The sequence below is a fragment of the Ornithorhynchus anatinus genome, chromosome 2 (assembly GCF_004115215.2).
Source record: "Ornithorhynchus anatinus isolate Pmale09 chromosome 2, mOrnAna1.pri.v4, whole genome shotgun sequence".
Lineage (NCBI taxonomy): Eukaryota > Metazoa > Chordata > Mammalia > Monotremata > Ornithorhynchidae > Ornithorhynchus > Ornithorhynchus anatinus.
In genome coordinates this window covers 91,931,752-91,957,013 of record NC_041729.1, presented here as the reverse complement: position 1 = coordinate 91,957,013, position 25,262 = coordinate 91,931,752, and the positions used below count along the sequence as shown (strand labels likewise).

At 39.6% G+C, this 25,262-nt stretch overlaps 1 protein-coding gene across 6 annotated transcripts in view; it reads left to right on the top strand.

The window, feature by feature from the left end:
• Positions 1-21,849, top strand: part of EYA4 (EYA transcriptional coactivator and phosphatase 4) — a 232,144-nt gene extending 210,295 nt beyond the window's left edge. For 4 of the 6 annotated variants that reach the window (XM_039911178.1, XM_039911181.1, XM_039911179.1 and 1 more), the window contains 6 exons: positions 4,346-4,404; positions 4,511-4,671; positions 7,307-7,421; positions 9,792-9,913; positions 13,705-13,805; positions 18,278-21,849. In XM_039911178.1, the coding sequence (XP_039767112.1) occupies positions 4,346-4,404; positions 4,511-4,671; positions 7,307-7,421; positions 9,792-9,913; positions 13,705-13,805; positions 18,278-18,358 (639 nt within the window). In that variant the 3' untranslated portion in view covers positions 18,359-21,849. Of the gene's footprint in view, positions 1-4,345; positions 4,405-4,510; positions 4,672-7,306; positions 7,422-9,791; positions 9,914-13,564; positions 13,666-13,704; positions 13,806-18,277 lie in introns of all 6 variants that reach the window. The other 2 variants (XM_039911180.1, XM_029082981.2) reach the window with 1 other exon arrangement.
• The last annotated feature ends 3,413 nt before the right edge of the window (positions 21,850-25,262 follow it).

The window sequence follows — 25,262 nt, the reverse complement described above, 5'->3', positions numbered from 1 at the left end:
CTAAAAGTTCAGAATGGTAATCCAGTATAAAGGCCATTTTAAAATGTGTATGGAAAAGACTCAAAGCTTTTAGTTCATTTTCTAACTATGTGCGTAAGGTTTAATATACAAGATTGGGTGATTACAACCGTGTGGCCATAAAATGGATCATTCCTAATGTCATTACACATTGCATATGATTATTCCAGGGCCTAAACTACTTTCTGGATGTAAATTGGGCTCTTTGGGATCTGCCTTAACTCTTTCATTTCCTTTCACTTAACAACCACTTTGGTCTTTTCCTCAGCCACATGTCAATGACCGTTTTCGGTACTTCACAGTAAGGATGTTGGGTTTTTTTCCATTCCTTTCAGGAAAAAAAAAAGTCAGCAAAAGCAACTTTTAAAAATATATACAATCACTGATTTCAGATTTCTTTTTTTTTTTTTAATGGTACCTGTGAAACAATCACTATGTGCCAGGCAGGCACTGTACTAGCTGCTAGGGTAGATACAGAATAATCACACTGCAAACAAGTGGGTGGAACCAGGATTATAACCCAGATCTTCTGACTCCCAGGCCTGTGCTTTTTCCACCAGGCCACTCTGCTTCCCAGCACTCAACACATTCCATACACGCATGAAATGTGCTTGAGACAGTGACCCACACAATTTTTTGAGCTGGGCTACCAAGTTTTTTTATCCCAGGTTTTTGTCAAGAGGCCCAGTTAGGAATGAAAAAAAAAACAAGATTGTTGTTTTCTGGGCTATTATCCCTTTAGAGCCTTTCCCCTTCTTGTCCTTATCCCCCTCAAACTCCTTTCCATGCCTTGCCCCCACATTCAAAATGAAAGTTTAGCACACTTTTCTGTTGGTAGCTCAGGACAGCACCTCAGATTTAACCGCAGCCCTAACTTCACTCTGTAGGTAGATTTAAGCAATGCTACAAAACAAAAACAAAAGCAAAACCTGAAATATGTATTTTTGAAATATGTATACATATTTCAACCCACCCACTGTTTTAACTTCATTTGTCTCAAAGAGTTAAGTTTTGTTTAGATTATGGAATAATAAATTACAGGGAAATCCTAGTAATGGCAGCAAACTATTTAGTCAATCAGATCTTTCCCCCCCGCCCATGGCATTTGTTTAGCATCTACTATGTGTCAAGTATTGTTCTAAGTGCTGGGTTAGACACGAATTATTCAGGTCAGTCACAGCCCCTGACCTGTGGGAGAACAGGTATTGAAACCCCTACAGTTGAGGAAATTGACGCACAGAGAAGTTGAGACTTGCCTAAGGCCACAGAGCAGGCAAGTAGCAGACCTGGGGTTCGAACCCAGATCTTCTGACTCCCAGGCCCATGTACTACACTGAAGTGATTCTTAATGTGGATATTTTCCACTTTCTTTATCACCTTACAATATCCTGTCTTAATTCTAATCTGCTAGAATGCCGTATGCTTCTTTCTTAACAATAGCTTCTGAAAAGGCAAACTATATGATTTTGAATGTACAGTCTATCGAATTTTATTTAATTTTAAATTTGTGATCTGCTTTAAAAAGGATGTAGCGGCCTGCTATTTAATGTCAACACAAATGTTATGTGGTAACTGGGCTCTATGGAAATCAAATATTGTTTGACTTTTATATGAAGCAAAGCAATTAAATTGCATTCTGTGAATTGATAATTTAATCTCTAAAGTCATAACTCTATTGATGGAGTTTATATGAAAATTCATAAGTTCCAGGTCACAGAGATATAATGGCAGGAGGTTTTGAAATTGAATACAATGAGATTTCTATTTTCATCTATATTTCAGAGTTTCTCAGTATAGATACACCGAGCTCCCTGTGCGCAGGGAATGTCACTGTTTATTGTTGTATTGTACTTTAGCAAGCATTTAATACAGTGCTCTGCACATAGTAAGCACTTAATAAATATGATTGAATGAGTGGATAATAATAATTGTGGTATTTATTAAGCACTTACTATTTGCCAGGCACTGCATTAAGTGCTGGGGTAGATACAAGTAAATCAGTTAGACACAGTCCCTGTCCCATGTGGGGCTCACAGTCTCAATTCCCATTTTGCAGATGAGGTAACTGAGGCAAAGAGAAATGAAGTGACTTACCTAAGGTCACACAGCAGACAAGTGGCGGACAAGTGAATGAATGGAATATTGGGCTTGAAAGGAACTCCTAAAAAGCATCCAGTGTATCTCGACTGTTAAATAAGGCTAAATTGGAACTATTAAACTCAGCATTTTTAAAGATCTCTGTAAAACCTCTGAGTTCCTCAAGTGTCCCAGGGATGAAGAACTGTGGAATGGAGGAAAGGGAAACAACAGGGAAACAGTAAAGAGAACGGAAAGGGAAAGGCTAGCTTTTGCCCCATTTTTTTGTAAAGCTGATTTGGGGGAATTTTACCCTTGGAAGCCCACTCCCAGAAAATGATTGAGAATTGCTGTACTCGTCTCCTACTCCCCAACCCAAATAAAAGCTTAAAGCCACCCCTCCCCTCAGCTTGCATTCTCTCCTCTTCTACACTTACCTTTCCCAGCCAAGTTCCCAGTTGCCCAGAGATAACAGTTTGCCCATAACAGAGTGGTTAGTAATGGATGTCCCTCATTCTTGTGGTCACCCAGCCTAAGGCCCAGTATTCAGAGTAAGGAAAGTGGAGCTGCTTCACTCTGTTTTGGTTAAGAATAAATTTTGCAGGAACCACGTTCTTAGCATGGGACCAACCATGTCAATAAAATAGCAGTGAACTTGTCTCATCTCATATGTTTAAATTCATATAAGATCAGCTAAAAAACACTGCTGCAAATTAGATCAAGGTGAAGATTCCTATTTTTACCACACCATTATCTTCTTCAAACCAGTAGGGTTGCATTTCTACACTCTTAAATGATAAATTAATTAAGCTCATTAATAAAGAAGAATGCAGCCCGGAGATAATGGAAAAAAACCTTGGTGTGAGAAATATGACCTGGGATTTTGACAAAAGGAGTTGATTGAGTTAATCTGAGTCATATTTAAATTAAATTATTCTTTTGGGGTGGGGAAGGAAGCAGTGATCAACTTTGCTCTGTGAGGTTAGAAAAAGGCTGACATTTAACCTGGGCCAATTTATTTTCCTAGTCCATTTGAATGTAAAACCAACTTTTCCAATAAGAGTTTCCCAGGATTTTAAGTAGATTAGCTCGGGACACAGTAAGCACTCAGTAAATATCATAGGTGGGTTGAGAAATGGCCAGCAGAAAGAATTCCAGAAGCAGCTCTTCATAACTCTAGGTGTATATCAAGATCATGAATTTAAGGTCTGCAAAAGAATCAATCATGTCCCTTACACAGTTTTTGCATCTCAAATGTTCCCATCTCTCTATAATGGCAGTCACTCTGAACAGAGAGAAAACCCAGATTTGCTTTCTTCTCATTCCCTGGTTCTGCTGAGACCAGTAATTTTGAAAGGCTAGCAGCAGTGTTTTTTCGGTTTCTGATGCAGCTAAAAGAAGGAAGTCACGAAACTCTCAGGAGACCATAATTTGTCAACAACACTAGTGCTTAACAATAAATAGTAGTGATATTGTAAAATAACTGTGGTATTTTTTACCAAACATAAAGTAAAAGATACAATTAGGCATATTTTTTTTTCTAAAAAATGGTATTTGTTAAGCACTTACTATGTGCCAGGCACTCTTCTAAGTACTGGGATATATACAAGATAATCAGTTTGGACACAGGCCATGTCCTACATGGAGCTCAGTCTTAATCCCCAGTTTTCGGATGAAGTAACTGAGGCATAGAGAATTTAAGTGAATTGCCCAAGGTTACAGAGGAGCCAAGATAAAATCCAAGGTCCTCTGACTCCCAGACCCATGCTCTTTCCACTAGGCCACACGCCTTCAGTATACTGCCAACAAGGAGTGTTTTGAAACTTCCCCTCTGAAGTAAAAAGTGTAACTATTTTCTTCTTGTCCCTCTCTTGCTCTCTCATTCTCTATTTCTTGCTCTCATTTGTTCTCTCTCTTTCTGTCTCATAACAGCTTTCATTTTGGCAGTGTAACTTGAGGAATTCCTAGTTTTAGGAAACAAAAGGAGTCAGGTTGACTTGCATAGATACACTGGGTAGCTACTGCCATCGTGTGGCCTTAGTTTTATGCAAAAACTACTTCTCGAACTATCATAAAATTAGTTGTAGTAACGATTATATTTATTAAACACCTACTTTGCATAGAGCACTGTCGCAAGTGCTGGGAAAGAAATTACCAGTCTAAGAATAAGGGAGGGGAGAGGAGGGAAAAGATGAAATATAGGAACAGCTTATCAATTTAAAAAAATATCTTTTACATTTACTTTTTAAAGGAATGTGATCAGGTTCATATAGATGATGTGTCTTCTGATGATAACGGGCAGGATTTAAGGTAAGATGAGTCTTTCAGAACACTGCTTCCTACAGAAATTCAATGACTGACTTTTTTAAGTGTGACTATTTCTTTTATTTATTTTAATATATTTTGGGTGTTGCAGTACCTACAGTTTTGCAACTGATGGCTTCCATGCAGCTGCAAGTAGTGCAAACCTTTGTTTGCCAACAGGTGTAAGAGGAGGAGTAGACTGGATGAGGAAGCTGGCTTTCCGATACCGACGAGTAAAAGAATTATATAACACCTACAAGAACAACGTGGGAGGTAGGTCATTTTAGGCCTAAAGCTCTCTGAAAACAAAAGTTGTAAACTTGACCAAGAATTGCATGTGGCTAACTTATCCCTTATCAATCAATGGTATTTATTGAGCACTTACTGTGTGCAGAGCATTGTACTAACCACTTGGGGGAATACAGTCCAACAGAGTTGGCAGATATGTTATCTGCCCTCAACGAGTTTAAAGTCTAGAGAGAGTAGTATTTTGGTTATGTTCAGCAATTTGTATAGTCACTGGTAATTTCCTAAGAATGGATGCTCATAAAATGCACAAGCACAGGACCCATTCTAAAACAACTTATTGTAGTGTCCCTTTCGTGTGACATTTCATTTCCCAGGTACTTAGTTGGCAACCCCAAGAACAATATATTCCCCTCTGATTGTTTTTCTAGTTATCACTGGCAATGGCCTTGGAGAGAAACCGCTTCTGTAGAGGTCAGAGAAGAGAAATTACAAATGAAGGAGAAAATAGAAGTTCTAAAAAACAAAGGTCCTAATAACCCATAGTTGATATTTAATGTTTGTCCCAAAGGGAGATGTGGTACCAAAGGTCTACCAAAGAGATGTGCTATTCTTTTTTTTACTAGTCATGTAGCAAATGGTCTTGGCTAAGACTCAAGTGGGGAACAAATAATAGGGTATTCCTGTGTCAACTGATAATCAGTGTTGCTCAGTTACCTGGAAAATCTGGATTTGGAGGATTAGACTATGAGCCCCACGTGGAACAGGGGCTGTGCCCAACCTGATTTGCTTGTATCTACCCCAGTGCTTAGAGCAAGCCTGGAACATAGTAAAGTGCTTAACAAATACCATTAGTATTATTCTAACCACCAACTCTGCCCCTTATCTGCTGTGTGACCTTGGCCAAATCACTTAACTTTTCTGTCCCTCAGTTACCTCTTTGGTAAAATGGGGATTAATACTATGAACCCCATATGGACCATGGACTATGTTCAACCTGACTAGCTGATATCTACCCCAGTGCTTAGTACAGTGCCTGGTTTATAGTAAACACTTAACAAACACCATTAAAAAAAAGTGAGGGGAAGGTTTCTTGTCCATATTCCTTCAGGCCCACCATAGGAAGGTGTCTGATATTTCTTGATTTAATCCTCAATGTTACAAAGTCATACTTCATAGCTAAAGCCCAGGTTCATTACTAATTGAGGTACGTGGGGCAGTACCAACACTATATATTCCCAGAACAATGACACAAATGTTTATAAAGGTAAACTGCTCATTTCTGCTATTTAGATATTTGTCAAATCAATTTGAGGTAAATATTTCTTGATTTCCATTTGTTTCTGGGGGCAGACTGTTAAGCTAATTTAGCTGGAGGAACAGAAAAGGAAAGTTGGAGCAGGTCAGCATTATTAAGGTAGTAATGGCCCTCTATATTTAATGATCCTATGAGGAAACAACATCATCTTTTCAATATTTGTGGTGTTGTTGCTCCTGCTTAAATATGGCTACATAAACAAAGAGTCTGAGAGTATTCAATGAGGATGAGTAACTCTATCCAGATAGAACCATTTCAGTCTGCAAGGAAACTTAGCACCCTACTATAATTGTGAATATTCTCTGACTTCTCTAAAATGGAATTCATACCATCTGCCTGTTAATGGATTTTTTAGGATTGTATTATAATGAAAAGTTCTTAGTTTTCTTCAGAGCTCGCAAACATGCTATTTCTTAAAAAAGAAAACTGATGTTTAAATGGACATAGGACATCTTTATAAAATATTTTCATTCATTCATTCAATAGTATTTATTGAGCGCTTACTATGTGCAGAGCACTGGAATGAACTCCATAGAATTCTTAAAATTCCATACTAAGCGCTTGGAATGAACAAGTCAGCAACAGATAGAGACAGTCCCTGCCGTTTGACGGGCTTACAGTCTCATTGGGGGAGACAGACAGACAAGAGTAATGGCAATAAATAGAAATGATATTGCAGACAGACAAGATCACTAAGTGCAGCAGAGGGTTAGGTAAAAATTGATGGATCCATAATGGGTAATTTGAAGAAATATTTAAATTGTTAGATGGTTCATCCCCAACCATGAAGATAGTTTAGGGCAAACAGTCATCACATTGTCCATGCAAACATTCTTTGTGGACACTGTTGAAGACAGAATAGTATTAAGCTGCATGACCAAGACCCACTGCAGGAATGACATTCTTTGTATTCTTGTAGTCTTGTGATACCTTTCTCTAGACAAGAGAATTTATTTCTCCAGGGAAAAATTCCTAGAGGCCTTACCCAAATTTTTGATTTTCTTAGTGACACATTGGTAAATTTATTTTTTATTAGTGAAACATGTAATCTGGGTGAAAGAGCCTTCCATTCATTTACAGACTGGTCCATTACATTTTTATTTTCATGGTTGTTCTACTTAATTACAGTTTGTAACCAAAAGATCTGTAATTTTTGTTAAATTTGAAGTGGAGCCCAAATTGTTTGGAAAAATTCACATGAATTTTACACCTATTCTAATTTGGACTGTGAAGAAAATGCCCATTCAACCATTGCAGGCCACACTTGTATGTTTATCTCTGAGGTGCAGTTATCGCTGAGAAATCTGCCTCTTTCAGCTTTTTCTTTCGTCACTCGTGTTTCAGGTCTCCTTGGTCCTGTAAAAAGAGATGCTTGGTTGCAATTAAGAGCAGAGATTGAAGCTCTAACAGATTCCTGGCTGACAAATGCACATAAATCTTTATCTATTATTAGTACAAGGTAAGTCGTTTTCTATCTAGACTGTAGAAATCTTATATTTTCAGTTGTACCAAGTATATTTTTAATAGGACCACTTTCAAATGCAGCAGTGTGTCAATATCATTTCTTGCAACCAAGTATTTCTTAAAGGAGAGTAGTTGTACAAAAGCCAACTGTCATTTCTTTGATTTCTAGTCATGAAAGTGTCAAAAAATCAAAATATAGGATTTGAGGGTAGGGACCCATATTGAATAGAAAATAAGAATGATACTATGATAAGAAACTCTGGAGAAGTAAAGTAAATAAAATACCTGAGGTTGTCAAAAATCTAAAGCATCTCGTATCATGAAATCAATGGAATCTGTTGTTTGAGCTATATTGCTTTGGAAGATGATTTCATTGCTCCAATACCTCAGCCAGATGGAATGTGTCACCTTGTACAACAGTCACTCATAATTAGGGAATCACTGGCTGGGGTGTTCGTCTCATGTTAGCCATGTGTCCTTTGGAAGCAAACCCTGATCAGAGTTGATTAGCCATGCAAGCAACCTGTAACTGTACGGTTTCACAAACCAAATGCTTTTTGGCCTTCTGGGTCTACAGTAATATTTTTGCAAGTGAGGTGTGCTTTTTAAAAGGATGAGTTTAATGTTAAATGCTATCATAACACGTGTATCATCATATTAGATATGCAGTGCGGGCATCAAAATGTGTATGTGTGTCTCTCCGATGGTTCCTCCAAACTATAAGAAGTTCAGTTGTTATATTCAGAACCAAATAGCCTTTCATTCATTCATTCATTCATTCAGTTCTATTAATTGAAAACTTACTGTATGTAGACCATGGTACTAAGTTCTTGGAAGAGTACAATACAACAATAAGCAGACGCATTCCCTACCCACAGAGAGCTTACAGTCTGTTTTCACTTTCAAAGATGCTGCTGATGGAGTCCTGGTGTTCACCTGCTATCTGAATGACTACTTGGGAACAAATCCAGATTAAACATGCGTCCTTTGGATGCACTAGAGAAAAATTCAGAAATTATTTCCAAAATCTTTTCAGTCAGTCTGAGTCCTTTCTAGAACTGCTCTTATCATAAAATGGATGCACAGGCAAATCCCAGGTCATGAGTCTCCTGTGATAGATAAAGCCCCTACTCTAATTGTTGACACCCTGAGGTTGCATCCAGTTACTGCTGGTAAATCAATCACTGCTTCTGTCCTCCTAGGGGCTATACCTATTGGCTTTTCTGCCACTCCTGAGCTCCCTTTATAATGAATTGCCCTGCATAGCTCAGCATTTGAGGTTTTTCCTTTGCTATTAATTCTAACCTTAGTAGCCACCACAACCCCTTCCCCTCACCTGTTATTTCCATTCTGTTGGCCTGCAGCCATTATTTCCTCACCCTGTCAAAGCCACGATAATGGAGGCATGGATTGGGATGCTTGGGGTGGGATGGTGAGATTGGGGTAGGTGATGGGGTGAGATTGGGTGGGTGGAAGGGCTTCATTCATCACTGTGTCCATCCCTGTGACTTTAGCTAGGGTAGGGAGATTGCAGACTTTAGACTGTTAGCTTGTTGTGGGCAAGTAATGGTCTGTTTATTGTTATTTTGCACTCTCCCAAGGTCTTAGTAAAGTGCTTTGCACACAGTAAGTGCTCAAAAAATATAATTGAATGAATGAGTGAATGAGAGGGGGGGACTGCATGCTAACAAAAAGGAATCAGTGGGGCTGTGGGGAGGAAGAGGTGGTGACCACAGCTCTAATTCTTATGGAAGGTGAATGAAAGAACCAAAATGCTATAGAGCACAGCTCAGCACAAAGGGAAGGTAGGAGTTTGTGGGGGAGGTTGCGAGGACTGGAGAGGGAGACTGGAAGTAGTACAACTCACCAAGTCCAGAAAACACCTGGAGCAACAGCCTTTGCAAGAAGTTCAGAGATGTTCAGAAGAAGTTAGTCTGTTACAGAGAACTTTATGAAGAAAAGAAGACTGTTGTTCAATCTAAGTGGAATAGATTCTTCAGTAAAGTTGAAAACACTACCAGTCAGTAGAGGTTTTTACATCTGCAACCTCCTGCTAAAACTCATTCTCAGATTACAATAGCTCATTTAGTTAGTGTGATGTTTGCTGTGAATTACTTTAATGAAGATTTTTAAAAATTGTTTAATTATTGTTAACATGACAGTATATTGCCTGGCAAGGAATTTCATATTATTTTTCTGGAGGTTCTGGAATGATTCCTTACTGTAGCATGATAATCATACTCTATGGTTAAATCATTCACGACACAACTACATTTCCAAAGAAAGTAATTCCACTGGATTATGTGGCATGCTAGTACTCTCAATCTGTAAATCTCTTTATTTCTGAATATTTTTCCCCTCATAGGAGTAACTGCGTAAATGTCTTGGTAACGACAACCCAACTTATCCCAGCCCTGGCAAAGGTCCTGCTATATGGTTTAGGTGGTGTTTTTCCTATTGAAAACATTTACAGTGCAACTAAAATAGGTAAGACTGTCTTCTTCAATCCTATCAATAATGCATTTTCACTTGCTCTTTTTTTTTCTTTTTTCTTTATTTTTCTCTCTTAGGATTGTAACTTTCAGGCAAATTTGGGGCTGCTCAGATTGTAAAGTACTTTTGGACTCTTTTTCAAAATAACTGACATGGAAAATTAGATGTTCGAACTATATGTTGGTGTTGGTGATGACACTGTCCATATGTATTACCAAAAACATAGGAGGACATACATCTAAATATAAACAGCAACTCTGACTGCTGTATTTCATCCTATGCCTGTCTCCCCTACTATTTCTGTCTTCCCTACTAGATTATAAGCACCCCCCTTGAGGGCAGGGATCATGTCCTTGGAGAGGATTGCATTTTCCCAAGCATTTAGTACAGTGCTCTGCACACCTTAAGAATTCAGTGAATACCAATGATTGATTTAGTTAGTGTATATAGATTCCTGATGTGTACTCTTGCAGATCAGAACTTCAGGTACCCTTAGAGCATTACTGAACAATCTCTGAGGAATCACATCATACTGGCTTGAATTCCAAGAAAAATAATTGAGGTCAAAATAATTGAGGTCAAATAACCTAAATGAAGTATTAATATTGTGACAGGTGCTGAAAAACCCTAATTTCTAAAAATGTGTACTAGCAAGCTAACTCGAAACATGTTTATGTGAAAATGTTTACTGGTCTCTGAGTCCCTACAGGCATTTTCAAAAGAGTACTACTATTTACATTTAAAATGAAAATTAACATTTCTGCCATCCTGAGAAAGCTGAAACACAATCACTCATTAGTGCCCCTGAAGGTTATGAGGCTTAGGATCTGGCACATGGGTAAGAGAAGTTCAAGAGCCAAAGACTTTCTACCAAAAATAGCCCACCCCAAGTCCTACAAAGTTCAAATATAGGGACTGACAGCAGGAGCACCTGATGGCAGCTGTTGAAATGGTGTTATATTTTTATTTTACTCCTTCAAACACAAACTGAATTTAGGAGTAGTCATAGTAATACTAATATTTATTGATTGCCTACACAATTCTAAACCCTTGGGAAAGTGCAACAGGAATGAATCATACATCCTTACCAACAAGTAGTTTACAGTCAATCAATTGTATTTATTGAGCAGTTACTGTGTGCAGAGCAGTATACCAAGTGCTTGGGAGAATACAATATATCAGATTTGGTAGATGCAGGGAGCTTATAGTCTTGAAAGGAACTTGAAGGGTATCTTCAAAGGTGGCTGTTGAGGGGAACTTCCGCCATTAAGAGGCAGGATGGAAGAGGCACTCAGTATAGAGCCACTGCTGGAGAATTTGGGAGAGGAAAGAGGAGGAGCATGTGCTGGCCATGAGGTCCGCAGATCATGTAGTCTGTCTCTGATGATGTCCTCTGTTGAGCCAAGGAAAGTCACAGCCCTGAGGCCATTCATTCAATCCTATTTATTGAGAGCTTACTGTGTGCAAAGCACTGTACTAAATACTTGGGAGAGTATAAGGAAGCAGCATGGCTTACTGGAAAGAGCACGGGCTTGGGAGTCAGAGGTTGTGGGATCTAATTCTGACTCTGCCACTTGTCAGCTGTGTGACTTTGGGCAAGTCACTTAACTTCTCTGTAAAATGGGGATTAAGACTGTGAGACCCATCTGGGACAACCTGATTACCTTGTATCTACCCCAGTGCTTAGAACAGTGCTTGACACATAGGAAGTGTTTAACAAATACCATTATTAATATTATTATTACTATTATTATTACAATGTAACAGTGAACAGTCATATTCCCTGCCCACAAGGAGTTTATATGTGACCAAGTCTCTCAGCTGCTCTCTTCCCTTCTGGGTGATTGTCCTTGCCATTTCCCCTCTTCTCTGGGGAAGAGACAGGGTGGTTATCCTGAACATGCAGTATTATCTGACCAACAAGCTTGTTGTTCTCCTAGAGCAAAATATAATCACATACACATAGTACAGATAAACACACATCTAGTTTAGATAAAACATGTCTATGCACATAGGGTGACTACTAATGGCCCTAAAACTATGGACTCATGTGCTGTTACACATGTATTATTCTGAGCAAGCCATATTATTATTATTATTATTATTAATAATAATAATAATAATAATAAATTAGGTGTTTACTATGTATACAGCACTGTTCTAAGCACTGCGGTAGATAAAAGTTAATCAGGTTGGACACAATCCTTGTCCCATTTGGGGCTCACAGTCTAAGTAGAAGGAAATAACAAAGGCATCCTAGGTGCCATTTTGCACAAGAACACCAAGTTCACCAAGGCGAAGAACATTTCTCCAGGGGCCACCACTGACTGCCACCTTTGCTTCTGGGGCTGTTGTGCTCTCAGGTACTCTTCACTTTCCTCGACAGAGGAAGGGTTGTATCTGAAAATAAAAATGACAGCTGTAAAGGCATCCAGTGCCAATAGACAGGGGATAGATCAGCTGAAAACCAGATTGTAACCTATCTGTGGTCAGGAAACATGTCCACCCAACCCTGTTGTACTGTACTCTTCCAAGTTCTTGGTACAGTGCTCTGCACACAGTAATTGCTCAGTAAACACCACTGATTGATATAAAACCAGATGAATGGCCTGTCATGTTTTTTTATGGCATCCTTGTATACATCTGGCACAATCTTCCGTAGAGAGACAAAAATAATCATAGACCTATAAGAGCGTAAGTTCCTCCTATCGACTGTTAGCTTTTCTTGGCAGGGATAATGTCCACCAACTCTTCTATAATCTACTTTCCCAATATCTTAATACAGGGCTCTGCACATGGTGAACACTCAATACATACCATAGATTGATTGATCTATCACAGAACCTCTGTGAAAATGGAAGAGGAAAGTTCCTTATCCATTCTGTGATTCTAGTCTCAGTTCTGCCACTGGCCGGCTCTCTTAGGCAAGTCACTTAAAATGTACATTACTTATTTTCCTCATGTATAAAATGAGGAAAATACTTGTCTTTTTCTACCTCAAAGAGGCATTGTGAGGACAAAAAGGTGACAAGTATTATTATTATTATTTTTATATTTGTTATGCATTACTATATGCCAAACACTGTACTAAGCGGTGGAGAAGATAGATATAAGATTATTGGGTCAGACACAGTCCCTGCTCAACATGGGACTCACAGTCAAGTCATATGGCTGTTTAATTAAATAAAGTATTAGCTAGTCTTATGAAAAGTATTTTTTCTCTCACTGTACTTGGATATTTTATAGGTGGATCATCATGATTTGAAGAAAGTTTTTTTCCTGTGAGTCACTGTCTGCTACAAACATTCATTCAATTTCAAATCAAATTGCAATGAGAAGTTGCCAAACAGTGATACCTAAGCATGTCCATGACTTTAAGCAGCAATAATAACATACTGAGTCGGGCATTTTTTGTCTCAGTGGCTTTTTCCCAAGCTTAGGATGGAAACCCAGTCTCCAATAAATAAGTTGACTTCTTCTGTCCTAATGAAATGCTCCAGTCTTTCCATAAAGTTCATTGATATCACAAGTAAGAGGTTCAGAGCCAACTGTAGTATTATTCCATGCACATTTCTTTAACCCTGTGTAAATCTCTAAGTGAATAGACCAAATGACTGGAAGAATAAGCAGTGCATTGTTTTTCAGGCAAAGAAAGCTGTTTTGAGCGTATAGTGTCCAGATTTGGCACTAACATAACTTATGTTGTGGTTGGAGATGGCCGAGATGAGGAACATGCAGCTAATCAGGTAACTTCCCTCTGAACTTTTATCTCATTTATCTTCCAGGCAAAGAAAGTTGCTTTGAGCGAATAATGCAAAGGTTTGGCAGAAAAGTAGTATATGTTGTAATTGGGGATGGTGTAGAAGAAGAACAGGCAGCAAAAAAGGTAACCTGACTCACAAAATTGTTGGTGTGCTACTCCTAATGCAAGCTGTTTTGTTTGCATTTCTGTCGTTTGGCACAGTGGCAGATGATAATTTGAATTTATAGATGCGAAGTGGCAAGCGCATGAGAAGGTCATACTTACATTCAAATAAACCATTTGGATTCAAGCATTTCTGGGGAGGGCCATGGACATACGATTTTTTCAAAGATATGAAAATTGTGTTGGTCTGTTTCTCTAAAATATTCTTGCAAAAACAAAATATCAAATGCTACGAAGAAAGAAATCTTGAAATTGCAGTAAATTTCCATATATAGCTACATATCTATTTAGCTCTATAGCTATAAATTTTTAAATATGGTATTTGTTAAGCATTTACAGTGTTAAGCACTGTTCTAGGTGCTGGGGTAGGTACAGGTTTATCAGGCCAGATACAGTCCCTGTACTAAATGGGACTCACAGTCTAAGTAGGAGGGAGAACTGGCATTGAATCCTCATTTTGCAGTTAAGGAAACTGAGGCACCGAGAAGTCAAGTCACTTGCCCAAGGTCTCAGAGCAGGCAAGAGGTGGAGTCAGGATTAGAACTCAGTTCCTCTGGTACTCAAGCCTGTGCTTTATCCACTAGGCCCTGCTGCTTCCCTGTATGTATCTATATTATATATTATCTATATATATTATCTATAGATATATTTAACACTGACTCCCTTGGATTGATAAACTGAATTCCAAAAATGACAAAATTTATTCCATTTTGTAGTATTTACTAATATGCAATTTTCACGTGACTGGATTTGAGTTGTTTTTTTAATTGAGGAAAAAAATAAATTTATAACCATAGGTTTTGTGTAATAAGCAAGAGATTCTCTAGGTTGAATTTTCTCAGCTGTATTCACAGTCCTAGTCAACTAAAACAAAATGGAATGACCGAAATAGCTTCAATCCCAGGTAGGAGTGGCTGGGGCAGTACAGAACTGTACTGGTAGCAAAATGATTAGGCCCAGGTAGATGGACCTAGAAGAGTTCACCTCCCAACCCTGTTTTGTCTAGCTCTAGTGGTGTCAATATCGACAGATGTTCTCACACACAAAATGGCAGATTTGAGATCCAGGATGGCCTGAAGGGCTGTGACATCCTGTAATAGAAGATTCTTCCAGCCACACAACAGCCACATCACCTGTCTTCATTTTTCTGTGCGTCATTATCATCAACAATGTTTACTGTATGTACTGAGTGCAATGAACCATCAATAGAACTAAAAGACACAGTCCCAGTTCTCAAATACTTCGTATATTAATGGAGAATGAAAGCTGCTTGAGTCAATGACATAATTTTCCTTGAGTTTAATTTTTCACAAATGGAGTTTTAGTTTAGCTACTTTCACACCCTCTATTCATTTTCACCCATGACACTTTTTGGGGTTCTTCTCAGCATGGCCAAGAGAAATCCAGGTTATAAAGCTGATTGCCACCACACTTCTTTGAAGTGTCTGTTTTCTAAAACTGAATCCACATTTTTCAAAGCCCCCGTCATTTTCTTCAAGAAATTCTCAACTCAAAACATGATATTTCAAATTTTCTGCGCTGCAACCTGAAGCTCTAAAATATTTTTACCATGGGTGGTGGAGACAAATTTTGGCTTAGTTATAATGCTATTTCCAAATGGTTGTTTATGTGGGTACAATACTGGTGATGGTGATTATCTGTGTATGTTCTAAAATACAGGTGGCTGGTTTCTATCTTTCCCAGACTGCATGCTTTTCTTGGATGTAGCTGTAATTGCATGAGCAGAAAATCTATTTACAAATAGATCTGAACTGAGCTAAACAAATGTTATAAGCTCCAAATTTCTCTCTAGCTGAAATGGATTTGTTTTAGAAATTTTTCAAAAAATGTTTAAAATCCTTAAAAAAAATAGTGATTGTTTAATTAGGCTTGGCAAGATGCCTATCCCCATAGAGTTCCAAGAAGTATTACACAATGATAGACAAATAGAATGAGGACAAGTCCTCTAGTATAGCCTTGCAAATAAGGGTGGAATGTACCAGCTCTCAGATGGTTTTCCTAGCACCCTTTCCCCACACAGATGTACTAATTGTAAAGTGAATTGACTATCCCTCCACTGCATAAGGGGAACACAGAGTGTTTGAAGTCCATGTAAACGTAGTTACATGGTATACATAATTGTGGTATTTATTAAGCATTTGCTGTGTGTCAAATATAACACTAAGCACTGGGTAGATACAAGATCATCAGGTCAGACCCAATCCCTGTCGCATGTGGGGCTCACAGTTTAAGAAGGAGGAAGAACAGATACTGAATCCCCATTTTTCAGATGAGGGAACTGAGGCACAGAGAGGCCACACAGAGGACACATGGCAGAGCCAGGATTAGAACCCAGGTCTTCTGACTCCATGCCCATACTCTTTCCACTAAGCCACACTGCTTCCTTTGGACATATGACACAAACAGCATTCTTGGATGGAGGGTTCTAGATATGTCACATAGCAACATTTCAAGCTAACCTGTGCATATGTGCCTTGGGCCATGCTCTATCACTAGCCACTGAGGCTCCACTTTTTCTGAAATCTCTTTGCTGCTCCTGAAAGAAACATTATAAGGGGAAGAATGAAGTAGGCCACAGTATGAATGTGTCACCACCCTGCTTCAAGCAGAAAACAGAGAGGTGTGAAAAAGAGATTATGCCATTTACTTTGGCATTGGCATAAGTATATAAGAAAGGGTGGACATACAATATTTATAGAGAATGGTGACATTTTTTCTTCATTTACAAGGTATCACTAAAAGAGCCCCCAAATCTTCAAATGATTTTTATACAGGGCAGGGGTAATAATATTGCCATGTATCTACTGTTACTTGTCCTGGATGAATAGGCAAAGTGTCTATTTCCATCTCCTTTTGACATCTTCCAGATGGGTACCTGCATTTTCCCAGAGCAATTTAATGCAATGGGAGATGGATGTCAAGTTCAAGTTTCCATTCTCCTGTACAATGCAACCTCAAAGAACCTCTCATTAAGGAGAAATCATGTTATAGTATCTGTGATTGGACCTACATTGAACAGACATACAACCATTTCTTCCAAAAATACATTGCATTATACCCAATGAAATCACTTGGAAAAAAGGATCCTTCTCTAATTCCCCAGTAGTATTTTTTATGGTATTTGTTAAGTGCTTACTATGTGTCAAACACTGTTCTAAGCCCCGGGGTAGGTACAAGTAAATTAGGTCAGACACAATCCCTGCCCCTGCATAGGGCTCACATTGTAAGTAGGAGGGAGAACAGGTATTGAATCCCCACTCTACAGATGTGGAAATTGAGTCACAGAGAAGTTAAGTCACTTGCCCCGAGGTCACTCAGCAAACAATTGGCAGAGCCAGAATTAGAACCCAGATCCTTCTGACTCCCAGGCTTGTGCTCTTTCCTCTAAGCAACAACTTTAATGAATTAAAATCCAAAATGCGTAGTGCAAGCGTGCATTATGGGAGAACTGACTGGTCTGTTGTTTCCATTGTCCCAGGCGCAAGGAGATAGTCACTCAACCTGTCAGGTTAATGCGGACGGTGGAACTCAGATATCCTGAACTCTCCAGCCACTATTTTTCCCTCTTGTTATAAGACTTCAGAAGCCCCAGTGCTCACCCTCCCAGACTGGTTTTCAATTAGGTGTTCTTCAAATTAATGGCCTAATCTGAAGGATGCACTGACAAAGGAACTTTCTAATGGTTGGCATCATATCAGACTTAACTCAGATCCTATCTTGCCCTTTAAAAAGCCCTTTAAATATCTGCAGTGCTGGTTAGGCTGTCCTTTAGTAAACTTCCAGAAATAATCTGACCTAATTTGTGATTCACTAAACCTCTCCTCCTAGCAACCCCTCAAGTTCCTTCAATACAATCTTTACTGAAAGGGTTTGCCCAATTTATGTTTCTGTTTTTTCCTCCAATTAATATCTACCTTTCTTCTGTTCTTATTAATTTTTCCAAGAACTTCCCTAGAGTTTGTATTTTTCCCCAGAGAAGCTATAGCCTTTTAGTTGTCATTTATAGTTTAGAGAAAAAAAAAAAACTTGAGTTCCCATTGCCTTTCAGTAGACAGATCCCTTAACCAAGAGAACTATTCTTGACCAATGAGAGCTGGAACTTGATAAATGATTAGAGTACTCGTGTATGATTATAATGCACTCATATCATTATTAAAAATATAATTAAATATGATTAAATGGCACCTGTGGTTCCGTTATTTGTTCTTATCCAAAAGTTTGGTTCAGATCTATTTCTCTCTGATTTTGCCAAAGTCATATTGGCACTGTCAAATGATCAAATATAATCCTTCCCTTTCAAAATGTTTTTATGTGAAACAGAGTTCATGTACTCTGTATCCCAACATGTATTTCGACAATGGTTATGATCTCTTTTTCCCCCTCCTCCCCCTTCCCTTTTTTAATATTTGCAGCACAACATGCCCTTTTGGAGAATATCAAGTCATTCAGACCTCTTGGCTCTACATCAAGCACTGGAACTAGAGTATTTGTAACTGTGTTCTATGGTTGGAGATCCTTTTTTATATCTCAACTACACTGAATTTTTATGTGTGATTCGATGCCTCTGACTTTACACATATGAATTGTCTTAAAAAAAGGATGAAATCATTTGGAATCGAAATTCCAGGATGAAGAATTCAGATTGCTGAATGGAGTTAAAACTTTAGTTCTACATAAAGGAATCTCTGTGGTCTTATAGATGCAACACTTTAATGAATTAAAAAAACTATGGAGGTTGCTGAAACACACCGAACAAGCCCCCCACTGGAGTTAACAGCTTTAGCAAGGAACTTGTATAACTGGCAAAGCACCAACATGCATTTTCCGTCTGACAAGGTGGTGTCCAACAACATTCCTCAATATGGGATATATTCTCAGCACTGAGGTTTGAATCAGACTTTAGCCTACCTAACCCAGAAAATCTGAATTGGAATGCACTCAGACTGTATGATGACAATCCTGTCTAGACCTGTAATTTGTGTAAATTATTGATGGAAATAATTTACTGTGACTTTATTAGCAGCTAACTTTGGAAGTGGATGCAATTTTTTCTTTCTTTTGAAGGGTGGGGAGTGGGAGGGTGAGATGGGAATATAATATTGTCTCTTTTTTAAGTTTGGAAAACAGAATGTGCGTACTGATGTGTTGTGCCTTAAAGACAAGACAGTGTTTGTGTGTTACAATGTAACTTTGGTTAAAATCTCTGTAGATAAAGGAAAGGAAAAAAAACTTTCTGTGATCATTTTTGACATGACCAAAATTCAAATTCAATGCCCAAGACTGCATCAAAAGCACTTAAGAATTTGTTGCAGTAAGAAAAAAATAAAGGAAAATTTGAATTTTTTATTTGGATTTTGAATAATTCCACTGTTTGTGGCAAGCTGTTGGTGTATCAAAACACAAGCATAGGATATTGGGAGATTGAAATTATTTGGGGGACCTCTACTTTGAAAGTTATATCAATGTTCAACATCTTCATTTCCCTTTCTTTTATTGTCACATGAAAAAAACTAAGAGCCATGTCCATGATGACTTACGCTATTTTTGAGATGGATTTATTTTTTTGTGTGCTAAGTATCATGGAGGGTATCACAGCTCATAAAATTATGCAAAATTGCATGATGGCATAAATTGGCAGGTTACGATCACCTGATTCTACTGAACAGACCAAAACTTAAAAGCAATTAAAACCAAGGCAGTTTAATTTTCCACCTAAAATGGCATTTCAAAAATGAAAAATCTTAAACAGTTTCTAAGTCAGCGGAACCAATTAAGTAAATGTTCCTTAGGTAACGCAAAACAGTAGATGAGCATACAGGAAGATTGTTTAATCTAAAATGAGACACTATCAATCTATCAATGGTATTTATTGAGCACTTAAAGTGTGCAGAGCACTATACTAGGCTCTTGGGAGAGTACAATATAATGGAGTTGGTAGACATATCCCCTGACCACAAGGAGCTTCAGGGCAACATTATAGAAATAATATGACTAGAATTAAAATGTTCCTGATCATTTTCTCCATTGTGTGTGGGTCCTATCCATTCAGTAATAGTGTATATTATTTTCTCCCTATAATTTTATTGCACAAACATTGACAGCCTTTTGTAGGAGAAACTCAGCCACCACCTGTGTTTCCTTCTAGGTTCCCATGAGGGTCTTAGAGCTTGTCATTCCTCTTTCCTATCAGTTTCTTCTCTCTGTGCTCCACCCCCTTTGGCTCTTACTCCTTCTCTCCCTCCCTCCCCCTCAATCCTCATTTAAGACAGCTAGAGCTGGTTTTGTTTTAGAAACTTCCGCACCCATAATTCTATGTTGGAGATTTTAAAATCACTTTCATCTGTCTCGTAATTGGCCAGCCACGTGATCATACTTAACCAGATCGGCCAGTAAACACAAACCAGTTGAGGATGCAATTAGCAACAACATTATGTCTTCAAGAATGAGCTCAAATAGTGGAAATTTAATTTCCCATGGTTCTAAACTCGGCCTTTTTCTGTTGGACACTAAGACTGTGTCTCTATTGGCCAGAAAGGAACTAAGATTATCAAGTCTTGCACTGCAATGAGAGGTCTTCCACAAAACACTTAACTAAAGCTTTGACTATTGCACTATTTTGGCAACTTTCACCTATGCCACAGTTACAATAAATTGATAAATGGGAGTGAGCTTTAATCAAACCTTGTACTTTTTATAAGGAGAACCTTGCTTCAAAGATGGAAAATATAAGATAGTGCATGTTAAATTTGTCAAAACTACAATTTTTACACTGCTTATTCCCACCTCCACATAACTTAAAAAAATGGTTTATGCACTGAAATCTTGATGCTTATTTATTTCTATTGGTAAAACTTCAGTGATTTTACACTGTTACACAGGAGTCATGGCTTAAATGGTGATATTCCTACACTTCCACTTTATACCAAAAGACAAGGCTCTTAAAATTTCCATAATTGCAAGCAAAGAGGGATGTGCCCAAGACGGTCTGTAGAAGCAAAATATTTAAAAAAAAGCACAATAAAATCATACTAATATTCACACTAATTAGTCTCTTTCTCAAAATTCCGCATCTGGACAACAATTAAAAGTGAGATCAACAAAGATTAATATACTCTTTCATTCTGCTTGCCAAGTTGAAGTCAAGATTTGTCCAGTTGGGTTTTGAATACATATCTAAATGTAAATTCTGTACCAGGGTAGTTAGAAATATTATCAGTTTTTTCCCTCATGGCCCCCATTCCTTTCTGACTTCAAATACAAGTAAAACACCACGTTGGCAAATGCCTCTTGCATTTTGAATACATAGGATATTGTGCCTTATTGTTCAAGATTGAATAATGCTCTAAAACAAAAGTGGATTTTTTGCTATTGTACAAATAGGAGATGTGGGTAGTGTTATAGTCACCATTCTTAGTGTTGCACTTGCAAAATACAAATCCAGTATAATTTGTTTCAAAATAAAACAGGCAACTAATTTTACTTCAATACTATAGGATATGGAGGTAAGTTTACATAGTATAACAACACCAGTAAAAGTCCATATAGGAAGTCCAAAAACAAAGATTTCTTTTAGAAACACATGCAGGTTGTGAACAAAAAATAGGGGTGACAGCTGCTCTCAGAATATGATTTTTTTCCAGTGAGATCATGTGTATCCAAAATAGTGTCAACAGCATGTTCCAATATGACGTTTGCTTCAGTCTAACTAAGCACACTTGCTAACTTACATGCTTACATTCTCAATGAATGTGGAATTTAGTGTCTCTAAAGAAGAACATAAGCACTGCGAGCCAAAGTTGCATTTTGACTCCCAGCAATAGTTGCATTTTGGAAATCTAACTAATCAAAGCCGAGGGTCTCTGTCGTGTATTAGTGAGGTATAGTTTGTTGGGGCCTACGTAATTTAAAGAAAATGTAAATTAATATTAAAAGCTTGTAAAAATATGTACATCTTTACTATTTCTCAATAAATGCATTTGGAAATGTTGTCATTTTCTGCACTGTACCATGTTGCAAAGTTTTTGTGTTGTGTGTTCCCATTATGGTGTACAATCTGTTCCTGATGAGATTCTGCAGCCTAAAAAGTAATGGATAAAGCACTACAGGGCATTTGCACTTAGGTTTCTTTGACATATTCAGTCCCCTGACTGCGCTGTTCTGGGTTGTTTAAGGAGTCAGACAGGTTGGGAGTCCGCCAGGACGATGACTATTCTGGCTTAATACCTGTGCTGCATATGTGCAAGATCTTGATTAACAGCCATTCCTATACTCTGGCTTAATGGGGTGGGGACAGCTATGAAAATAAATCCTGGTCCAGATGGCTTGGACGTAAAGAAAATCAGGAAGCTGACCGTAGATCTCCTGGGAATCTGTATTTGTGTGGGATCTTAGAATAGATTTGCTGCAGTAGGCTTCTTTGCTTTCAGCCTAGTGATAAAGGGAACTGAAGGAAGAAATGGGACAGTTAGATGGGAATTGTGGGAACAGTGGGTGGGGCCAATGCAAACTGCTGGTGGCTTTGGGATTTTGGCAAAGTATATGCAAGGTTAGGTGAACACAGGCCTTGACAGAATGGAGTCTTCAGCCAGAACAAAGATTTCTGTGGTCTAAACTTTGCTGAGTCAATGATTTTCCAAGAGTCAGCGACCTCTGGCACGAAAACAGCAGGTGCCAGCTATTTCCTAGGTCTGATGATGCTGAGTTACTTAAGCCAAAATAGCAATTGCCTTATGTGATTTTACCGCAGAATTTAGAATTTGCTAATAACTCACTAAGTCTAGGTGTAGGATAAGGAGATAAATCTTCAGCATGAAACAAAAGGTTGTGTTTGAAAAGGCATATTTTTAAGAAAGAGCAAAGTAAATCTAATTGACTAAACTACTTGTATCCAACCAGAATCAAGGACTCAGTAGACCTGGACCATTTTCCTTTATGGGATTGAAGCTTGATATCATAACCCAGGTCTGGGGTATCCCAAAGACTTTGAGGAGTTCTGGTCATCCGTTCAGTTGAGGTAATTTTGACCTGACTAAAGCAAGTTGCTGCTGGTAAACTGAGCAGCTTGAGTCAACTGCAGCAGAATGGGCATTTAAATAAGTGCCTTGGTTTATTCCAGCAGAGCCCAAATAGCAAGTCTTGTTGTACCTTGGGAAGAGGAAAAAAGGATATATTTATAACCACTTAATATTCACCCCGCTCTCAACCCCACAACATTTCATTCATTCAATAGTATTTATTGAGCGCTTACTATGTGCAGAGCACTGTACTAAGCGCTTGGGATGAATAAGTTGGCAACAGATAGAGACAGTCCCTGCCATTTGACGGGCTTACAGTCTAATTGGGGGAGTTGGACAGACAAGAACAATGGGAATAAATAGAGTCAAGGGGAAGAACATCTCGGAAAAACAATGGCAACTAAATAGAATCGAGGCGATGTACAATTCATTAACAAAATAAATAGGGTAACGAAAATATATACAGTTGAGCGGACGAGTACAGTGCTGTGGGGATGGGAAGGGAGAGGTGGAGGAGCAGAGGGAAAAGGGGAAAAAGAGGGTTTAGCTGCGGAAAGGTAAAGGGGGGGTGGCAGAGGGAGTAGAGGGAGAAGAGGAGCTCAGTCTGGGAACGCCTCTTGGAGGAGGTGAGTTTTAAGTAGGGTTTTGAAGAGGGGAAGAGAATCAGTTTGGCAGAGGTGAGGAGGGAGGGCGTTCCAGGACCGCGGGAGGATGTGACCCGGGGGTCGACGGCAGGATAGGCGAGACCGAGGGACGGTGAGGAGGTGGGCGGCAGAGGAGCGGAGCGTGCGGAGTGGGTGGTAGAGAGAAGGGAGGAGAGGTAGGAAGGGGCAAGGTGATGGAGAGCCTCGAAGCCTAGAGTGAGGAGTTTTTGTTTGGAGCAGAGGTTGATAGGCAACCACTGGAGGTGTTTAAGAAGGGGAGTGACATGCCCAGATCGTTTCTGCAGGAAGATGAGCCGGGCAGCGGAGTGAAGAATAGACCGGAGTGGGGAGAGAGAGGAGGAAGGGAGGTCAGAGAGAAGGCTGACACAGTAGTCTAGCCGGGATATAACGAGAGCCCGTAACAGTAAGGTAGCCGTTTGGGTGGAGAGGAAAGGGCGGATCTTGGCGATATTGTAGAGGTGAAACCGGCAGGTCTCGGTAACGGATAGGATGTGGGGGGTGAACGAGAGAGACAAGTCAAGGATGACACCGAGATTGCGGGCCTGAGAGACGGGAAGGATGGTCGTGCCATCCACGGTGATAGAGAAGTCTGGGAGAGGACCGGGTTTGGGAGGGAAGATGAGGAGCTCAGTCTTGCTCATGTTGAGTTTTAGGTGGCGGGCCGACATCCAGGTGGAGACGTCCCGGAGGCAGGAGGAGATGCGAGCCTGAAGGGAGGGGGAGAGGACAGGGGCGGAGATGTAGATCTGCGTGTCATCTGCATAGAGATGGTAGTCAAAGCCGTGAGAGCGAATGAGTTCACCGAGGGAGTGAGTGTAAATGGAGAACAGAAGAGGGCCAAGAACTGACCCTTGAGGAACTCCAACAGTTAAAGGATGGGAGGGGGAGGAGGCGCCAGCGAAGGAGACCGAGAATGACCAGCCAGAGAGGTAAGAGGAGAACCAGGAGAGGACGGAGTCCGTGAAGCCAAGGTGAGATAAGGTATGGAGGCGGAGGGGATGGTCGACAGTGTCAAAGGCAGCTGAGAGGTCAAGGAGGATTAGAATGGAGTAGGAGCCATTGGATTTGGCAAGAAGGAGGTCACTGGTGACCTTAGAGAGAGCAGTCTCGGTAGAGTGGAGGGGACGGAAGCCAGATTGGAGGGGGTCTAGGAGAGAATGCGAGTTAAGGAATTCTAAGCATCGATTGTAGACGACTCGTTCTAGGATTTTGGAAAGGAAGGGTAGTAGGGAGATAGGACGATAACTGGAGGGGGAAGTGGGGTCAAGAGCGGGTTTTTTTAGGATGGGGGAGACGTGGGCATGTTTGAAGGCAGAGGGGAAGGAGCCATTGGAGATTGAGTGGTTAAAAATAGTAGTTAAGGAAGGTAGGAGGGCAGGGGCGATGGTTTTAATAAGGTGAGAGGGAATGGGGTCCGAGGCACAGGTGGAGGGGGTGGAATTTGCGAGGAGGGAGGAGATCTCCTCTGAGGATACTGCAGGGAAGGATGGGAAAGTAGGGGAGGGGGTTGGTGGGGGGGGAGGGGAGAGGCCGAGTGGTGACTTTGGGGAGCTCAGACCTGATGGTGTTGATTTTCGTGAGGAAATAGGTGGCCAGATCATTGGGGGTGAGAGATGGGGGAGGGGGAGGAACAGGGGGCCTAAGTAGAGAGTTAAAGGTCTGGAACAATCGGCGGGGGTGACGGGCATGGGTGTCGATGAGGGAGGAGAAGAAGTTTT